Source organism: Phaseolus vulgaris, chromosome 9 (assembly GCF_000499845.2).
Source record: "Phaseolus vulgaris cultivar G19833 chromosome 9, P. vulgaris v2.0, whole genome shotgun sequence".
NCBI classification, from domain to species: Eukaryota; Viridiplantae; Streptophyta; class Magnoliopsida; order Fabales; family Fabaceae; genus Phaseolus; species Phaseolus vulgaris.
Window position 1 is genome coordinate 32,333,012 of NC_023751.2, and position 20,915 is coordinate 32,353,926.

General features: G+C 27.4%; 2 protein-coding genes and 1 non-coding gene across 8 annotated transcripts; 2 read left to right on the forward strand and 1 right to left on the reverse strand.

Annotated features, from left to right (window-relative positions):
• Window positions 1–8,388: 8,388 nt before the first annotated feature.
• LOC137822402 (putative F-box/FBD/LRR-repeat protein At1g78760) lies at window positions 8,389–9,607 on the reverse strand. The gene is made up of 2 exons (XM_068627289.1): window positions 8,666–9,607; window positions 8,389–8,562 (listed from the first exon to the last, which is right to left on the reverse strand). The coding sequence occupies exons 1-2, from the start codon at window positions 9,605–9,607 to the stop codon at window positions 8,389–8,391; spliced, it is 1,116 nt and encodes a 371-aa protein (XP_068483390.1).
• Window positions 9,608–10,648: 1,041 nt separating this feature from the next.
• LOC137822892 (pentatricopeptide repeat-containing protein At1g11290, chloroplastic-like) lies at window positions 10,649–15,733 on the forward strand. 6 transcript variants are annotated; one of them, XR_011083016.1, is made up of 2 exons: window positions 10,649–10,767; window positions 15,276–15,733. XR_011083016.1 is itself a non-coding variant. In XM_068627913.1 (2 exons), the coding sequence occupies exon 2, from the start codon at window positions 11,665–11,667 to the stop codon at window positions 13,861–13,863; it is 2,199 nt and encodes a 732-aa protein (XP_068484014.1). In that variant the 5' UTR covers window positions 10,656–10,767; window positions 11,655–11,664; the 3' UTR covers window positions 13,864–15,264. The 6 variants fall into 6 exon arrangements, 2 of the variants coding, with proteins under 2 accessions (XP_068484014.1, XP_068484015.1); XR_011083018.1 differs by having other exon boundaries at window positions 10,656–10,767; window positions 15,303–15,733; XM_068627913.1 differs by lacking the exon at window positions 15,276–15,733 and adding an exon at window positions 11,655–15,264 and having other exon boundaries at window positions 10,656–10,767.
• Window positions 10,905–10,987, forward strand: LOC137823254 (small nucleolar RNA U31b). Its single transcript, XR_011083107.1, has one exon. It is a non-coding gene; the product is annotated as a small nucleolar RNA U31b (small nucleolar RNA).
• Window positions 15,734–20,915: the final 5,182 nt, after the last annotated feature.

Genomic DNA, 20,915 nt, shown 5'->3' on the forward strand with positions numbered 1-20,915 from the left:
GAGTAATCATAACAGTGGTTACAAGTTCAACCGTGTATTTAGTAAACATAAGTTTGATTTTCTCCTGCATCAAAATATTATTATTAAATTTAATAATTTATAATAAAAATATTATTAATTAACTTCGATAATTTTCACATCCTCTAAAGATCAAGGTGGAGACCAAACAATATAAAGATGGATGATGTCTCAAAAGTCATATTTTTTACTTCAAATATAAATGAGTTGATTCTAAATAATTTTTATTTGTTTATTAGAGTTATGGTTGATACCAAAATTATAAGTCAACAAGTGAAGACAAGATCATTGCATTACATTTTTTTTAAGGTTAATGATATTTTTAATATACACTAATTTTTTAATCGAAACTGCATAGTTAGAATGTAAATTTTTTAAAATTAATTTTAAAATTCAGATTCTAAATAACTTACACTTGATTAAAAGGAAAATTACTAGAAATTTGCAACCGGATTTATTCAGAAAATTCAGATTTCAAATTCACGATCATATATTTATTAATTAGGAAAAAAACTATTTTATTTTTTCCAAAACTATAACAATAAATTTTATGTTTTTATTCATTTAGTTATTCATATATGTTTCAGAATCATCGGATGCAATTTCTCTTCCAATCATTCACTTCCTGTTTTTCTTGTATTTCAAAATTTTAAACATATTTATACAAGAACGCTCCAAGAAAGAACAAAAAAAAGCTAATGAAAAAATAAAGTAAAAATTGAATATCTAAACAAAATAAATTCCACAAAATAAGGCAAATTGTGTGTTCCAAATGCATTCTCCACATTGATGGTTTCTTTCTTAATATTTATCATCTCTCAAAGCCAATGTAACAAAACACCACAAACCAAAAAGTTACAATATAAAACTACGAAGACACTATCACATTAACAATTGTTGTTTTACAATTCTGTACTAAGTATTCTAGTACCATCTTTACTTCGTCTCCAGACATCATATTGCTATTAAAACCCATTTTGATATTGAATGATTCCAATCTAGCAAAGTAGGGAGGTTGAATATCCATTTTCCCCATACATAAATCCTATACGATAAAAAAAAAAATACGATTAGAGTCAAAATTAGAAAGTTTTAATAGAAATATTTTAAAATGTAGGATTGAACATTGAAAAAACTAATACCGAAAACAAAATAAAGTATCTTACCTTTAGCAGTATATAGAGGGTATGAGAAGACAGTGTCAACGTTCTTACGTTAGAGAACAATCCTAACCAATTTATGATGATGGAAGAATGTATATGCACAGAATTGTCGATTTTCACTTCTTCGAGGAAAGGAAGATGGCAAGTGCAGGAGAGTTCATAACACATGGAAGTTGGACTATTCTCAAGTGCGAATGAACTCATATTTGGAACATAAAGCACAATTTTAGGTATTAAAGTGTGAGAGTGGACCAAATTTTCCAGTTTCAAAGTGGAAAGGCTAGGGCTAGATATGTAAAGAGTTTGTGCTGACTGTTGATGCATAGAATATCGAAGGACCAAAGTGGTCAACAAAATGCATGTTGAGAAGGGTTCAACACAATCATTATCTCTTGCTGTGAAAGTGACATTGGAGAGATGCAAGGTTTTCAAAGACGGTAGCAAAAGAGATGGTGGAAGTTTCAAGGAAGAGCGAGAGGAACAAATGAAAAGGTCAAGAAAGGTTAAAGATTGACAATTGAAAATGAGGGGAACAAAATAATTAGGTATTTCTTTGAACTTGGAGTCTATAGAGAGTGTCAACTTTTGGAGATGGTGCAATGCACCATATTTGATGAAATTGTTGAGGAGTTTTGGTTCAACAGAAACGAAGACTGTCAAATCAAGGTTGTGTAGGGGAACAGAATGATCTCGATTGGAGAGAACAAGAGAGATAAATTTGTTGTATTTGCGAATTCCTTTGAAGGGTTTCAGAGATAAAGTGGTGAGGCTTTTCCAAAGGTTCTTCCATCTTTTAGATAACACACTATTTTGAAAGACTTGTCTTGTTGGCAAATACTCCATTATATGGAGAAGAACACCATTTGGTAAATCACTCAGTCTGTCTTCTTCATTTCTTTCCCCACTCCTCCTCCTTCTCTTCTTCTCCATTCTCAACTTTCTTATGCCTTCTTTCTCTTCTTCCACGCAAATGCAAAAGTGGTTCACAAAAGATTTGAAATCGTACACTCTCCTCTTGAAGCTTTTCTCTCTTTCACTCCTAACACCTTCCTTGAAGCTTATGGCAAGGACTTCAAGAATGTTGTTATAGAATTGAATGTATTGTGCATAAGAATCTATTTACCTATATTTATAAAAAAAAATTTGGAAAAAAACAACGATGTGATGATAGAATAAGATAAAGAATCTAATATAAGATAAAATGAGATATGGTATGAAAATAAAATAATATATTTATATTAAATTAAAATTTAAACACGTATCCGGTCGGTTGCTTGTTTTCTACATTTTTTGGTTTTAAATTTTGTTTGAATATCTTAAATTGATTTTGGAAACATGTATTTTTTTAAAAAAAAATTAAATACATCTAACACTCATTTGATATATCTTATATTTTTTTTGACAAAATATATCTTATGACTTTAATACGGAATAAATGGTTTGTTAACTTTTTTATCTTTTCCAACCGTTTTAAATAAAAAAAATTAATATTTTTTAAAATATTCCTAATTAAAATATAAATGTATTTCACATTTTTTAACAAACTATTATATAATTTAGTTGTTAAAAGTTTTTATTCATTACAGATTTCAACTATAATACTATCATCTATCTATTCATAAATATTTATTATAGATTCTAAATACATAAAACATATATTTATTCCATGTAATATACAAACTAAAATAATAGTATCTATTTAAATTATAAGAGCTTGTTGAATCATATGTTTTTTCCCCTAATTTTATATCTAATAAATATGATAAGTAATTAAATTTTAGTGCGAACTATGACCTTATATTGTTCTATTTCCGACAATTTCATATAAACATTTTAAAAAATAATCCTTAATATAGATTTTAATAATTTTCAAGAATCATAATCTTTATGATTCACTTTTGAAATCTCATAAGAATCATGATAACGTATTGCTTTCATCTAGTAAAAGATACTATATATTTATAAATAAAGAGAAAGGAATCAATATTTTCAAAATATTAAACTAAATTCATCAATTTAAAGATATAGAAACCAAAATTAGTTTTACGCATAAATATGAATATTTCAATCATATTTTTTTCTTTAATTTAAATGTTTTTAAGGATATACAATATATTTAAAAGTAATCTTATCAAAATATAAATGATTTATAAACCAGTTAATTAGATTTTAAAGTTGATAACTAAAATTTATGAACCAACTAATTAGATATAATTTTTTTATTTAAAATTTTATTTAATTTAATTAATATAGTAACTAATTATTTTTTATCTTTAAAATTAGTTTTTTTTAATAATTTTTTGATAGTAATATAAGAGTAATCATAAAATAAGTCCTAAATTGTTTTAGTCAAGTGGATACAAGTTGATTTTCTCCTATATTTTGATATTAAATTTAATAATTTATAATACTAATATTATTAACTACCTTCGATAGTTTTCATATCCTCAAAACATCAAGGTGGAGACCAAACAATTTATATGTGTCTCTCAAAAATCATATTTTTTACTTCAAACATAAATGAGTTATTTCTAAATAATTTTTATTTTTTATTATACTTATATTAATGATTAGTTTTATTCATTGCATCCAAGTTCCATTGGTAGTTAATTATCATTGTACCGAAAGACTACATTGTTCTGTGATTTTATTCATTAAAGTATAAACGTAACAATGAAACGAAAAAGTTTATTATAATGATTATTTTCATTTTTTTCCGGTCACATTTAATTTTAAACTATATTATTTATTTATAATTATATTTCGATTTTACTAGAGTTATGGTTGATACAAAAATTATAAATCAACAAGTGAGTACAAGATCATAGCATTACATTTTTTCTAAGGTTAGTAATATTTTTAATGTACACTCATTTTTTTCTCAATCGATTGATTTATAATTAGAATATCATATTAACCAGTATAAAAATTTAAGAGTAAATTTTTATTTTTCTTATATTTATTTATTATTATGTTGTATTAATGAAAGAATGAAAGATTTACGAACCAATCTATAATTATTTTTTTACAAATCAACTATCGACTTAAAACTATCGTTTGACTGCTTAATATCAAACGATATATTACGAAATTTTAAAAAAAAATTAAAGCACAATTTCATCATTCCTTTTTTTTCTATACCTAATGTTTTGCATTATGTGCTTTGTTTCTTATTTTAGTGTAATAGTTTAGATGATTCATTTAGATGTGACTAATATATATAATTTAGTAAATGAATGTCATAATAACTATAATGAGTATTATTGATTGACTTTAGATGAAGGTAATATACAATATACATATCATAATAAAATAAAATTTATATTTATAATAATGAGTTAACACTCATTATTGGATATACAAGAAGAATATGTTGCAAATATAACAATAATGGCCACATATCTTCTTTAACATGTTTAAAAGTTAAATTTTAATTTTAATTGCTGTTTTCCTTATTATATAATTTAAGTTGAAATAAACAATTTAATTACTATATTTTTTTTTATTTACCTTATTGAAATTGTTAATTTTGTTTAAGATTTAGGTTTAGCGTGAAATAAATATTGTATTTAAAAAAAAAATTCTATATTTTAGATATTTCTATAATAGTTACTATCATATACAAATGAACATGGTTATTTTTTTCACTAATAACAAATTTTAAAATAAAATCTAATAAATTAAAGAATTAATTTTTTTAATTTAACATTATTTTTTTGTTTGTTTACTTCTTTTAGATGAGTTATTATTAGATCAATTCAAATCACTCAAATTTCAACCAAAATTGACAGGATTATAAGTGGATTAAATTCATAACAGAACGGTTGTCCCAAATTTATTTTTTACCTGGGATGAAACGATTTCTGTTTGTCTCGGTATCCGATAGTTACCGAACAACACAAGTTTAGGTATATTTACTAAAATATGTATTAACAGTAATGAAATTCTACAGAACTTAGGTAATGTGAGCATTAGTGATGACGCATGCTTTAATCAAGGTCCAACAATGTAAAGGGTCCATCAAATATTATAAATAGGCACTACAACCAAGACAAATGTACATCATTATTACAACATTTATTGCACCCTATTACCGAACACGTTGGATAACCTTTTGCAAGTACCTTCCCGACCGAGTCAAAACCTTCCCGACATAAGTAAGGTGGACGGAGAAACTGAATATCATTAACTTTTATTTTATTATATCATATTGAATTTCGTCATGAATTTCATTTATATATTGAATTTTAAATTGTCGTCCTTAACTTTTTTTATTCTGACCAGACATAGATTATGAAGAGACAAATTTAAAGATGACAATTATAGCACTCTATGACAGCAATACATATTGATTGACAATTGTGTACTAAATATCCCAATACCATGATTATTTCATCTATAGATTCATATTGCTACAACCCAATTCGATTTTGATTGACTCTAATCTAGCAAAGTAGGGAGGTTGAATTTCCATTGTACCCAAATATAAATCATGTACGATCAGAGTAAAAAACTATAATTTTTTAGCATAAATGTTTTAAATGTAAGATTGAGCATTGACAGAATTAATAGTGAAAACAAAATAAAGTATCTTATCTTTAGTATATAAAGAGTATGAGAAGACAATGTCAATGTTCTTACGTTACAGAATAGTCGTAACCAATTTATGATGTGAAAGAATGTATACAAACACAGTTATCAATTTTTACTTCTTTAAGGAAAGGAAGATGGCAAGTGTATGAGAGTTCACAATACATGAAAGAGTGACTATTCTCAAATTGGCATACTTAAAATTTTATTATAATATTATTTTCATTTATTTTTAAAAATTGAAAGTTAACTTTAAACATATTTTGATTTATTTCAGGCACCAGATGTTGGAAGTGGAGTTTCATTACCAAACCAAAACATTGTAGGATCAATTGGAGTGAGTAAGACAAATTAGGATGTGCTTGTAATGTGCCAAATATGAAATAATTATTATTTTAAAATTTGTAAGTTATTATTTTCATGAACTTTGTAGTTTTTGTACAATTTGATATATGACATATGAGCTTTGATATATCCATAAATGAATAAGTCTTTCTTTTCATTATAAATTTGTGTATATATTATTCCATTATTAGTATTTATAAAGTTTAATTATATTACGAGATTAATCTGTTATGAAATTACTATGTGAAAAAAGGATTAATTATATGAAAATATGTTTAATTATATCATAAAACATGTTTAGTTAAATTATAAAAATAAGTTTGATTAAATATTGAAAATTGTAATATTAAAAACTAAAATATTTAATATTTAAATTACGATAGTTTTAACTAATATATAATAATTCACAATTTAATATAATAATGACAATTACAAATGTCGTACTATTACATTATAAGTGGTGTTTAAAAGTGTTGTTATTTGCTCTAAAATTGTTTTACATAGTTAGAAAATTACGACATTTATAACAAATATAAATTATATGCTTAAAATCATCATTTTATACAAGGTATTATACAATGCGTGTTATGACAATTCACAATAGATCGTCACATTATACTTTGTGACGATCAAATCTATGACGGTATGCAAAACTATCATACATGTATATTGTGACGATTATAAACGCCATTTTATACAAAATTAACTGTCACTACATACACATTTTTTGTAATGACTTGGTTATGTTTTTTATCATTAAAACTTCAATTAAGAGATAGTCTAGTGCCTCTAAATTATATTAGATTTTTCAAGTCTTAACAATGTTTGTCAAATAAATTGTCATTATTGTTTTAGAAATATGGTGGATTTCAGGTATGGAAATGGAAATAGTAAACCAAGTAGATCTATCACTAAGTTCTCTAATTGATGTTTGATGTTGATCATCATTATGGCGGACAAGGAATCATGAATGAATACTAAGTTTATGAGGTATTTGGAAGTCATAACTCGATGTCATACTAATTTGTAATATTTGTATGTGTTGTTAAATTTACAAGAAAATTTTGAAATTTTGAATAAGAAATTTTTGAAAAAAAATATTTTATTTATCATTCTATTAGATGGAGAGACTTCTAATCTTTTTGTACACAAGAAGATCTGTTTGTAAAATTTGAAGATAAGTCTCTTTAAATACTTACCAGAGATTAGTGAGAAAATTGATTGTAATTAAGTTGAGATGTTAGTTTTATTTAGGGTTTAGGGTTTCATTTAGTCTCTTAATTTTACATAAGTTATGTAATAGTAGATTTTTAATATGTATCTTATTTGCATTAAATTAAAATAGTAAACTGCTCATTAATAACAAAAGTTGAATGATGCACCCATTCATCAATAATTATCTAAATATTAGATTTGACATACTAAAATTAGTTTTAAGAAATTCATTTTAGTTCATTAAAATCAATACTTATATGAATTATGATAGTCTTTTTAACTTAATGAAACTAAAAAAACCTTTTTTAAAATCAGACTTATCCTAAATTAGAAGGACTACAAATATAATTACATTATTAAAAAAAATTATAAATCATCTGATGAGCTATATTCATCATATTAATTAAATTTCATATAGTAAAAAAAAAAAAGGCATCCTTTTAAATACGAAATATTAGCAACTGTCTTAATCGAAATAAATTTCATATAGTAAAAAAAAAAAAGGCATCCTTTTAAATACGAAATATTAGCAACTGTCTTAATCGAAATTGCGCAGTTAGAATGTTAATTTTTTTTGAATTAATTTTAAAATTCAGATTCCAAATAACTTACAGTACAATCGGTTAAAAGGAAAATGACTAGAAATTTGCAAACAGTCTACGGGTTTATTCCAAAATTTCAGATTTCAAATTCAAGATCATATCTTTAGTAATTTGTAAAAAAAATATCTATTTTCTATTTTCCAAAATTATAAGGATAATTTTTATGTTTTAATTTCTTTAGTTATTTTGGAATCATCAGATGCATGTCTCTTTCAATCATTTTCCTTTTAAATTTTCAAACCTTTATACACGAACCCTCCAGGAAAGAAGAAAGAAGGTAACGAAAAAATAAGTAAAAATTGAATAACTGGAAAATAAGTAAAAATATGTTCCAAATACATTTTTTACACTGATGGTTTCTTTCTTAAAATTTATTATCTGTCAAAGCCAATATAACAAAACACCATAGACAGAAAAATTACGAAGAGAGCATGAGCTCGATATGAACATGACTTTTAGCACTCTATCACATCAATATTTGTTGTTCCACAATTCTGCACTAAGTATTCCAAAACCATGTTTACTTCATCTTCGGATATCATATTGCTATTAAAACCCATTTCGATTTTGAATGATTCCAATCTACTAAAGTAGGGAGGTTGAATATCCATTATACCCAGATAAAAATCCTACACAATCAGAGTCAAAATTAGAAACTTTTAGCATAAATGTTTTAAAATGTAGAATTGCACATTGACAAAAATAATACTAAAAACAAATAAAGTATCTTACCTTTAGAAATATATAGAGGGTATGAGAAGACAATGTCAACGTTCTTACATTAGAGAACAATGCTAACCAATTTATGATGATGGAAGAATGTACCCGAACACGATTGTCGATTTTCACTTCTTTGAGGAAAGGAAAATTGCAAGTGCTGGAGAGTTCATAACACATGGAAGAGTGACTATTCTCAAGTGTGAATGAACTGAGATTTGGAACAGAAAACACAATTTTAGGTACAAAAGTGTGCGAGTGCCCCATGTTTTCCAATTTCAAAGTGGAAATGCTAGGGTTAGATATGCAAAGAGTTTGTGTTGACTGGTGATGCATAGAATGGCGAAGGACCAAAGTGGTCAATGAAGTGCATGTTGAGAAGGGTTCAGCACAGGTATTCTCTATTGCTGTGAAAGTGACATTGAAGAGATGCAAGGTTTCCAGAGATGGTAGCAAAAGAGATGGTGGAAGTTTCAGGGAAGAGCGAGAGGAAGTGATGAAAAGGTCAAGAAAGGTTAAAGATTGACAGTTGAAAATGAGGGGGAAAAAAGTATTAGGTATTTCTTTGAACTTGAAGTCTATAGCTAGTGTCAACTTCTGGAGATGGTGCAATGCAGCATATTTCATGGCATTGTTGAGGAGTTTTGGTGCACTGGAATTGAAGACTGTCAAATGAAGGTTATGCAAGGAAACAGAATGATCTCGATTAGAGAGAACGCCAGATACAAATTTGTTGTATTTGCGAATTCCATTGAAGAGTTTGAAAGATAAACTGGTGAGACTTTTCCAAAGATTTTTCCATCTTTTGGATAACACGGTACTCTGAACAGCTTCTCTTGTGGGAAAAAACTCCATTATGTAGAGAAGAACACCTTCTGGTAAATTACTCAGTATGTCTTCTTCTTTTCTTTCACCATTTTTCCTTCTTCTCTTCTTCTCCCTTCTCAACTTTCTCATGCCTTCTTTTTCCTCTTCCACTCAAATGCAAATGTGGTTCAGAAAAGCTTTGAAATCCCACACTCTTCTTAAGCTTTTTTTTCTCTCTAATTGTAGACACACTCCTTCAAGGTTATGACAAGGACTTAGCACGAAAATCTCTACACTTTGTTATGAATTGAATGTGTTGTGCATATGAATCTATTTACCTATATTTAAAGATTTTTTTTGAAGAAAATCAAGATAGAATAAGATAAAGAAAGTAATATAAGATAAAATAAGATATGGGATGAAAATAAAATAATATATTTATGTTATATTGAAATTTAAACACGTATCCTATTGATTGTTTTTTACATTTTCTGTTTTAAAATTTTGTTTGAATATCTTAAATTGATTTTGAAAAAATGTATTTTTTTCTCTATATTTAAATACATTTAACACTCATTTGATATATCTTAATCTTATGTTTTTTTTATCAAATATATCATGTCTTTAGTACTGAATAAATGGTCTGTTAGCTTTTTATCTTTTCCAACAGTTTTAAATAAAAATTTAATATCTTTTAAATTATTAATAATTAAAATATAAATGTATTTCAGATTTTTGTAACAAACCTATTATATAATTTATTTGTTAAAATTATTTATTCGTTACAGATTTTATCTATCTATCTATCTATTAGCATTTATTATAGATTCTAATCGGATAAAACATATATTTATTCCGTGTAATATACAAACTAATTTGGTGCATGATACCCAAGAATATAGCAAATGAAGTTCATACCTTTAAACATTTAAAATATTTAAATGTATTAATAGGTTAAGTTTTTATATCATTATAAATTTATAATAATTAATCTATTTTTTTATTATATTAGTTTAGTTAATTGATAATATATAAAAAATAGTACTGCAATTAGAATTAGACTTGAAAGATTTTCGTAAGGATTAGTTTGTATATTAAAATTCAGAATAAAATGTAAAAAAATTATTTTTAAAAACATATTTCTGAAAAAGAAGGTCCGAAATATATTTTTATTTCTTTCCATTTTTATTTAAGGGTATGTTTAATATTTTCAAATTTGATGTTACAAAACCATTGCTCTCGAAGAAGGTCGTGAAGAAGCGTGTGAAGAGGTTCAAGCGGCCCAAAGCGATCACAAGATTTCCGTCAAGGTTAGTCAGTGGTACCTATCCTCGTTTTACGTTCTTTTTTGATTATGTGAACGTATCTTATTTTTGCCTCTTCTTTTGATTTTGAAGTGTTTGGGTGAAGTTCATTACATTTATGATTTTTTTAGTTTTGTTTGGATTGAAATGATGATGGTTATTGTCGCCCCCAGTCTTAATTTGCACCACACGGTGTAAGATGGTGAATGACATTCTTATCTGATCCCCTGTTTTGCAATTTTAGTTTTTTAGGTTTAGGTTTTTCCCGTTTTATGGTGAATGTCTTCGTTTAGATGTGATGGGGATTTGAGTGTGTTTTGCTGCCTAGTCTTGCTTCTGTTATGTTGATAAAGTGATGGTTTTGTTTTGTCTGAATCACTGTCTCTGTGCATTGTCTATTATTTAAGTTTAATTAGTATATTTTTAAATGCAATGAGATTTGATGATCTTGCGAAAGGGTAAACTTTGCATGCATTAAGTTGAGCAGTGCACAGTGAAAGACATACCTTGAAGGTTGGTAGTTGAAGGGTTGGTGTTAATTTCCGTTTCCTTTTTTCATTTTTTTTCTTGGCAGTTTTCCTCTTCTTAGCACCTTATGGCATGATTAAGGGTAGATACCAAAATAGGGGCAGCCTCAAATGGTGGGATGTTGTCCCCTCATTCACTAATTTATTTCAAACTTTCCCATCATCTTAAACTTGGATGGGAAGAGAGAATGATTACTTGGAGCTAGTTCCATAACAATAACCTAAAACAGCTTTCTTTTAGAACTTATAAAATTATCTATGAACTTGTTACATAACAAGTTACAAGAACAAAACTTGTGATTTCTAAGTGTATTCAGATGAATTAATCCTACTCTGACCTTTGTGCTGAACTTATGATGTTTTTAGGTTCAGCCAAATGCTCCACTCTCACCACCATTTGTTACATCTCTTTAACATTTCCAGAATCTTCCAAACAAGGTTTTCTAGCACTTCCTCTTCTATGATAGATCTCTGCACCAAACCCCAACACCTTCAACAACTCCATGCGAGGTTCTTCCTCCATGGCCTCCACCAAAACCAATCTCTTTCCTCCAAACTCATGGATTGCTACGCCAAATTTGGACTCCTGGACTTATCGCAGAAGCTTTTTTACTACACTCAAAACCCAGATATCGTTCTCTACAGAGCAATCTTAAGAAACGTGTACCAATTTGGTGAATATGACAATACCCTCATTTTGTACAAAGCGATGGTTGGGAAGTCCCCGTACCCAGATGAAGAAAGTTGCTCTTTTGTTTTGAGATCTTGCTATTGTTTGTCTCATGAACTAGGGAAGATGGTTCATGGGCAGATAGTGAGGCTGGGTTTGGATGCATTTCACTTGGTGGGAAGAACTTTGGTAGAGTTGTATGACATGAATGGTATTTTTAATGTGGATGAACCAGCTGAAGGAAAATATGTAATGGAATTGAATTATTGGAATACCTTGATTTCAAAGGCATCTGAAAATGGAAAAATGGAGGAAAGCTTTAAACTCTTTTGTAGGATGAGAAAGGAGAATATCCAACCTAATTCAATTACTGTGATTGGATTGTTAAGGTCCGTTGTTGAGTTGAACTTACTAAAGACGGGACAAGCCCTACACTCTTTTGTTGTGGTGAGCTGCCTGTGTGGAGAACTAACTGTGAATACTGCATTGTTGTCAATGTATGCAAAGTTGGGTAGTCTAGAAGATGCAAGAATATTGTTTGAGAAAATGCCTGACAAGGACCTTGTAGTCTGGAACATAATGATTTCAGCATATTCAGGGAATGGATTCCCCAAAGAATCCTTAGAACTTGTATATTGTATGGTTAGATCAGGTTTTAGACCTGACTTTTTCACGGCAATTCCTGCTATTTCTTCTATCACACAGTTAAAGTATAATGAATGGGGAAAGCAAATGCATGCGCATGTGATAAGAAATGGTTCAGATTATCAGGTATCCATTCACAATTCTCTTATTGACATGTATTCCGCATGTGATGACTTAAATTTGGCACAAAAGATTTTTGGCTTCATAATGAACAAGACTGTGGTTTCATGGAGTGCAATGATCAAAGGTTATACAATGCATGATCAGCCTCTTGAGGCTCTATCTCTTTTGTTGCAAATGAAGTTGAGTGGTACTAGACTTGACTTCATTATAGTCATTAACATCTTGCCAGCCTTTGCAAAGATAGGGGCATTGCATTATGTAAGTTACTTACACGGTTACTCGTTGAAAACCAGCCTTGATTCCCTCAAATCCCTTAAGACATCCTTTCTTAGTAGCTATGCAAAATGTGGTTGCATAAAAATGGCCAAAAAGCTTTTTGACGAAGAGAAAAGTATCCATAGAGATATAATTGCGTGGAACTCAATGATTAGTGCGTATTCTGAACATGGGGAGTGGTTTAGATGTTTTCATTTGTACAGCCAAATGAAACTATCGAACATTGTACCAGACCAAGTAACATTTCTTGGGCTGCTCACAACTTGTGTTAATTCAGGCCTTGTTAACAAAGGCAAGGAGATTTTCAAGGAAATGGTGGAAATATATGGTTACCAACCTTGTCAGGAGCATCATACTTGTATGGTTGATCTACTCGGACGTGCTGGCCAAATCCATGAAGCCAATGAAATAATAAAAACTATTCCATTGGAGTCAGATGCCAGGGTTTATGGCCCCTTGTTGAGTGCCTGTAAGATGCACTCAGATACCCGTTTAGCAGAACTTGCTGCTCAGAAGCTTATAAATATGGAACCTAAAAATGCTGGAAACTATGTATTGCTCTCCAATATATATGCTGCAGCAGGAAAGTGGGACAAAGTTGCTAGAATGAGGAGTTTTCTTAGAGATAGAGGACTAAAGAAAACACCAGGTTGTAGTTGGCTTGAATTAAATGGACAAGTGCATGACTTTCGTGTTGCAGATAAATCTCATCAAAGATGGGAGGATATATACTCAATATTAAATGTACTGGAGTTGGAAGCAGGGGATATGGAAGATGATCTTGAACTCTTTGACCCTTCTGTCATTAAGGAATGTGAATTGCACATGAATCAACCCAACCTAAGACATAAAACCTTATAAGTTAAGGTAATGTAGTTGTCATGTAAGCTCCACATTTTTTACCTTGGAGTTGAAGATTATAAATTACAAAATTTTACTCATCATAGTCATGCTTCACCTGACAAAAAGGTCATAAATGTGTATTGTTGGTTACTCCTTTTCACTGGTTAGGCTTTGCTTTAAGTTGTATTGATGGTATCATAAATGAAAAGAGAAGATAGTTATGCACATTTTGCCATTTATTTATTGAAATTGTAAAGTCAAAGGCAGATTTTTATATATTAGTGGTATTTTTTAAACTTATCAAAATGTGCAATTTTACAAAATTATCTAGTCTTTGCAGTTTTGATTCATTCGATAGATTAGTTTTTTTTTTGTTCTCAATCAAAATCACTTTCTCAACTTTCTTCTTTAGGATTGTTCACTGTTAGGTTTTATTTAAAGTGGCTTTTACTTAAATCGGAGTGTTCAGTTTTATTGATGCTTTGTTAGGTCATTTTCTCTATGGAAACATAGTTGTAGAAGGTTAACAAACTCAAACTTATTTCAAGTTTCGATATAATCAATTCTTTGTACTTCATTAAATGAGTGAACCTGTTAAATAGTAAGTTGAGCATAAAGTAAGATTGTTTAGTTTATGAAGTATACAAACATAGTTTTACAAATATATTGTAAAACCCTTTGGGTAGACCATTTTCATTCAATTTCACTTTTTTCTCTGTTCATTCTACTTTTCATTCTTTCTAAAAATTTGATTTCAATTCCACTTTTCATTCTTTCTAAAAATTTGATTTCAATTCCACTTTTCATTCTTTCTAAAAATTTGATTTCAATTCCTATCACTTTCAAGACGGGACACTAGTGAGATACGAAACACGGGTAGCTCCAGATTTTGAAAAAGAGTAAGTTTATTTTTGTTTTATAATTTTTTTTATTTTCATATTCTTTTTTACCCTGTAGTTGAGAACTTTGATTCTTCTCAACTAACCTTAGATTGTTTGCAATTTGTGTTTTGATTGTTTTGGAGTTAAAAGCTTCTAGGTGCTTCTTAAGTTTTTTAATTTTTAACTCTTTCCTAGATTTCGAGTTAATTTCAAATAAGAGGAGTTAATTTACTCAGGTTCATTTCAATTGGATTTGTATATGAATTGAACCGTTGGTTAGTAAATTCGTAATGAATCAATTTGTGAACTTGATTCTTAAACTTTGGAAAAAAATTAGATGTTGGATGACATTGTAAATAATGAAATGCTTTTATTTTAATTTGGACTCAATACTAGCATGTAGACTTAAAATGTTATGAGTTGAAAATGTGTAACTCTTTGTTGTTGCCTTTTCATTTGAGTTTAGGTTGTTATACTCAATTTAAATAATAATACTTAGTGTTTGAAATCTATGTCAAATTTTTTTTTTTTGTATAATCTACTCAACAGATCCCCCAATCACCCAACATATTTTAGGCAACGAGGAAGTGAGTTGAGATCCTCCAACCACCCAACATATTTCAGGCAAAGAGGAAGTGAGTTTTACTGTCATAAATTCACTCAGCGAATCCACCTGTCCAATGGATTTGAGGTCAAGATGAAGTAATTTTTACTTTGAAAAATTCGTTGAATGGATAAAAACATTTGTTCTACGAATTTAGACCGTAAGGGAATAAAAATCTTTTGCCAATTGTCATTGTTGTTTTAGAAATATGGTGGATTTCAGGTATGGAAATGGAAAAAGTATACCTAAGTAGATCTATCACTGAGTTCCCTCATTTGACACATATGTTGATGTTGAACACAAAAATTTCCACACTTTGTATTCTAGATTTGAAGGGTTGAACACAAAAATCTCCACACTTTGTATTCTAGATTTGAATGTGATGTGCATAGAAATTTATTTACCTATAGTTTTTTTTTTGGAAGAAAACCACCTTGTGATGATAGAATAAGATAAAGAAAGTAATAAAGATAAAATAAGATATGGTATGAAAATAAAATAATGTATTTATATTATATTAAAATTTAAACACGTATCCGGTCGGTTGCTTGTTCTCTACATTTTCTGTTTTTAAACTTTCTTTGAATATCTTAAATTGGTTTTGAAAACATGTATATTTTATTTGTAAATTTAAATACATCTAACACTCATTTGATATATCTTATGTCTTTTTTGACAAAATATATCTTATGACTTTAATACTGAATAAATGGTTTGTTACCTTTTTTATCTTTTCCAACAGTTTTAAATAAAAAATTAATATTTTTTTAAATATCAATAATTAAAATATAAATGCATTTACATTTTTTTAACAAACTATTAGATAATTTATTTGACAAAAGTTTTTATTCATTACAAATTTAAACTATAATACTATAATCTATCTATTTATAAGTATTTATTATAGATTCTAATTAAATTAAATATATATTTATTGTATGTAATATACAAATTAAAATAATAGCGTCGGTACTCGATAAGCTATGTCACTCGGTCTCGATGACTGACCGACTGCAATAAATAAATGACAACAATGACAATTATGAAAACTCCCTACAAATCATGATCATGTCCTACTGAATCTGGGTGACATCCCTAGTAAATCAGCTAACACTGATTTAGTGAAAAATATTAATTTATTAAATACATTCTTCAAATATACCAATATACCTCTCTATAACTAATTATATAAATATTTTAAAAAATAACTATAACTAATAATATAGATTTTAATAATTTTCAAGAATCATAATCTTTATGATTCACTCTTCAAATCATAAGAACCATGATAACGTATTGCTTTTATCTAGTAAAATATACTATATATTTGTAAATAAGAATCAATCAATATTTTCAAATTCTTAAACTAAATTCATCAATTTAAAAATATAGAAACCAAAAATATTTTTACGCATAAATATGAATATTTCAATCATATTTTTTTCTTTAATTTAAATGTTTTAAGGATATACAATATCTTAAAAAGTATTCTTATCAAATATAAATAACTTATGAACCAACTAATTAGATTATAAAGTTGATAACTAAGATTTATGGATCAATGATTATAAAGTTGGTAAATAAAATTTTAGTAACTAATTAAATATCAATTTAAAAACTATTTTTAATAATAAAAACAACTTTAGATACTATTAAATTTTTTAGTGTCTAAAATTTTATTTTATTTAATTAATATAGTAACCAATTATTTTTTATTTCTAAAATTATTTTTTTTAATAATTTTTGATAGTGTAACAAGAGTAATCATAACAGTGGTTACAAGTTCAACCGTGTATTTAGTAAACATAAGTTTGATTTTCTCCTGCATCAAAATATTATTATTAAATTTAATAATTTATAATAAAAATATTATTAATTAACTTCGATAATTTTCACATCCTCTAAAGATCAAGGTGGAGACCAAACAATATAAAGATGGATGATGTCTCAAAAGTCATATTTTTTACTTCAAATATAAATGAGTTGATTCTAAATAATTTTTATTTGTTTATTAGAGTTATGGTTGATACCAAAATTATAAGTCAACAAGTGAAGACAAGATCATTGCATTACATTTTTTTTAAGGTTAATGATATTTTTAATATACACTAATTTTTTAATCGAAACTGCATAGTTAGAATGTAAATTTTTTAAAATTAATTTTAAAATTCAGATTCTAAATAACTTACACTTGATTAAAAGGAAAATTACTAGAAATTTGCAACCGGATTTATTCAGAAAATTCAGATTTCAAATTCACGATCATATATTTATTAATTAGGAAAAAAACTATTTTATTTTTTCCAAAACTATAACAATAAATTTTATGTTTTTATTCATTTAGTTATTCATATATGTTTCAGAATCATCGGATGCAATTTCTCTTCCAATCATTCACTTCCTGTTTTTCTTGTATTTCAAAATTTTAAACATATTTATACAAGAACGCTCCAAGAAAGAACAAAAAAAAGCTAATGAAAAAATAAAGTAAAAATTGAATATCTAAACAAAATAAATTCCACAAAATAAGGCAAATTGTGTGTTCCAAATGCATTCTCCACATTGATGGTTTCTTTCTTAATATTTATCATCTCTCAAAGCCAATGTAACAAAACACCACAAACCAAAAAGTTACAATATAAAACTACGAAGACACTATCACATTAACAATTGTTGTTTTACAATTCTGTACTAAGTATTCTAGTACCATCTTTACTTCGTCTCCAGACATCATATTGCTATTAAAACCCATTTTGATATTGAATGATTCCAATCTAGCAAAGTAGGGAGGTTGAATATCCATTTTCCCCATACATAAATCCTATACGATAAAAAAAAAAATACGATTAGAGTCAAAATTAGAAAGTTTTAATAGAAATATTTTAAAATGTAGGATTGAACATTGAAAAAACTAATACCGAAAACAAAATAAAGTATCTTACCTTTAGCAGTATATAGAGGGTATGAGAAGACAGTGTCAACGTTCTTACGTTAGAGAACAATCCTAACCAATTTATGATGATGGAAGAATGTATATGCACAGAATTGTCGATTTTCACTTCTTCGAGGAAAGGAAGATGGCAAGTGCAGGAGAGTTCATAACACATGGAAGTTGGACTATTCTCAAGTGCGAATGAACTCATATTTGGAACATAAAGCACAATTTTAGGTATTAAAGTGTGAGAGTGGACCAAATTTTCCAGTTTCAAAGTGGAAAGGCTAGGGCTAGATATGTAAAGAGTTTGTGCTGACTGTTGATGCATAGAATATCGAAGGACCAAAGTGGTCAACAAAATGCATGTTGAGAAGGGTTCAACACAATCATTATCTCTTGCTGTGAAAGTGACATTGGAGAGATGCAAGGTTTTCAAAGACGGTAGCAAAAGAGATGGTGGAAGTTTCAAGGAAGAGCGAGAGGAACAAATGAAAAGGTCAAGAAAGGTTAAAGATTGACAATTGAAAATGAGGGGAACAAAATAATTAGGTATTTCTTTGAACTTGGAGTCTATAGAGAGTGTCAACTTTTGGAGATGGTGCAATGCACCATATTTGATGAAATTGTTGAGGAGTTTTGGTTCAACAGAAACGAAGACTGTCAAATCAAGGTTGTGTAGGGGAACAGAATGATCTCGATTGGAGAGAACAAGAGAGATAAATTTGTTGTATTTGCGAATTCCTTTGAAGGGTTTCAGAGATAAAGTGGTGAGGCTTTTCCAAAGGTTCTTCCATCTTTTAGATAACACACTATTTTGAAAGACTTGTCTTGTTGGCAAATACTCCATTATATGGAGAAGAACACCATTTGGTAAATCACTCAGTCTGTCTTCTTCATTTCTTTCCCCACTCCTCCTCCTTCTCTTCTTCTCCATTCTCAACTTTCTTATGCCTTCTTTCTCTTCTTCCACGCAAATGCAAAAGTGGTTCACAAAAGATTTGAAATCGTACACTCTCCTCTTGAAGCTTTTCTCTCTTTCACTCCTAACACCTTCCTTGAAGCTTATGGCAAGGACTTCAAGAATGTTGTTATAGAATTGAATGTATTGTGCATAAGAATCTATTTACCTATATTTATAAAAAAAAATTTGGAAAAAAACAACGATGTGATGATAGAATAAGATAAAGAATCTAATATAAGATAAAATGAGATATGGTATGAAAATAAAATAATATATTTATATTAAATTAAAATTTAAACACGTATCCGGTCGGTTGCTTGTTTTCTACATTTTTTGGTTTTAAATTTTGTTTGAATATCTTAAATTGATTTTGGAAACATGTATTTTTTTAAAAAAAAATTAAATACATCTAACACTCATTTGATATATCTTATATTTTTTTTGACAAAATATATCTTATGACTTTAATACGGAATAAATGGTTTGTTAACTTTTTTATCTTTTCCAACCGTTTTAAATAAAAAAAATTAATATTTTTTAAAATATTCCTAATTAAAATATAAATGTATTTCACATTTTTTAACAAACTATTATATAATTTAGTTGTTAAAAGTTTTTATTCATTACAGATTTCAACTATAATACTATCATCTATCTATTCATAAATATTTATTATAGATTCTAAATACATAAAACATATATTTATTCCATGTAATATACAAACTAAAATAATAGTATCTATTTAAATTATAAGAGCTTGTTGAATCATATGTTTTTCCCCCTAATTTTATATGTAATAAATATGATAAGTAATTAAATTTTAGTACGAACTAGGACATTATATTGTTCTGTTTCCGACAATTTCATATAAACATTTTAAAAAATAACTATAACTAATCATATAGATTTTAATAATTTTCAAGAATCATAATCTTTATGATTCACTTTTGAAATCTCATAAGAATCATGATAACGTATTGCTTTCATCTAGTAAAAGATACTATATATTTATAAATAAAGAGAAAGGAATCAATATTTTCAAAATATTAAACTAAATTCATCAATTTAAAGATATAGAAACCAAAATTAGTTTTACGCATAAATATGAATATTTCAATCATATTTTTTTATTTAATTTAAATGTTTTTAAGGATATACAATATATTTAAAAGTAATCTTATCAAAATATAAATGATTTATAAACCAACTAATTAGATTATAAAGTTGATAATTTTTTTTAATTAGATACCTAAAAATATTTTTTAATAATAAAAATTATTTTAAATATCAATAATTTTTTTTAATATCTAAAATTTTATTTTATTTATTAATATAATAACTAATTATTTTTTGGTCTAAAATTAGTTTTTTTAATAATTTTTTGACAGTGTACTGAGAGTAATCATAAAATAACCACTAAATTGTTTAAGTCAAGTGATACAAGTTCAACAATGTATTTAGTGACCATAAGTTTGACTTTCTCCTACATCAAAATATTAATATTAAATTTAATAAAATTTATAATAATAATATTATTAACTACCTTCGATAGTTTTAATATCCTCAAAAGATCAAGGTGGAGACCAAACAATATTCATAAACATGGATGTGTGTCTCAAAAATTATATTTTTTACTTCATTTATAGTTAGTTCTAAATAATTTTCATTTTTTATTATACTTATATTACT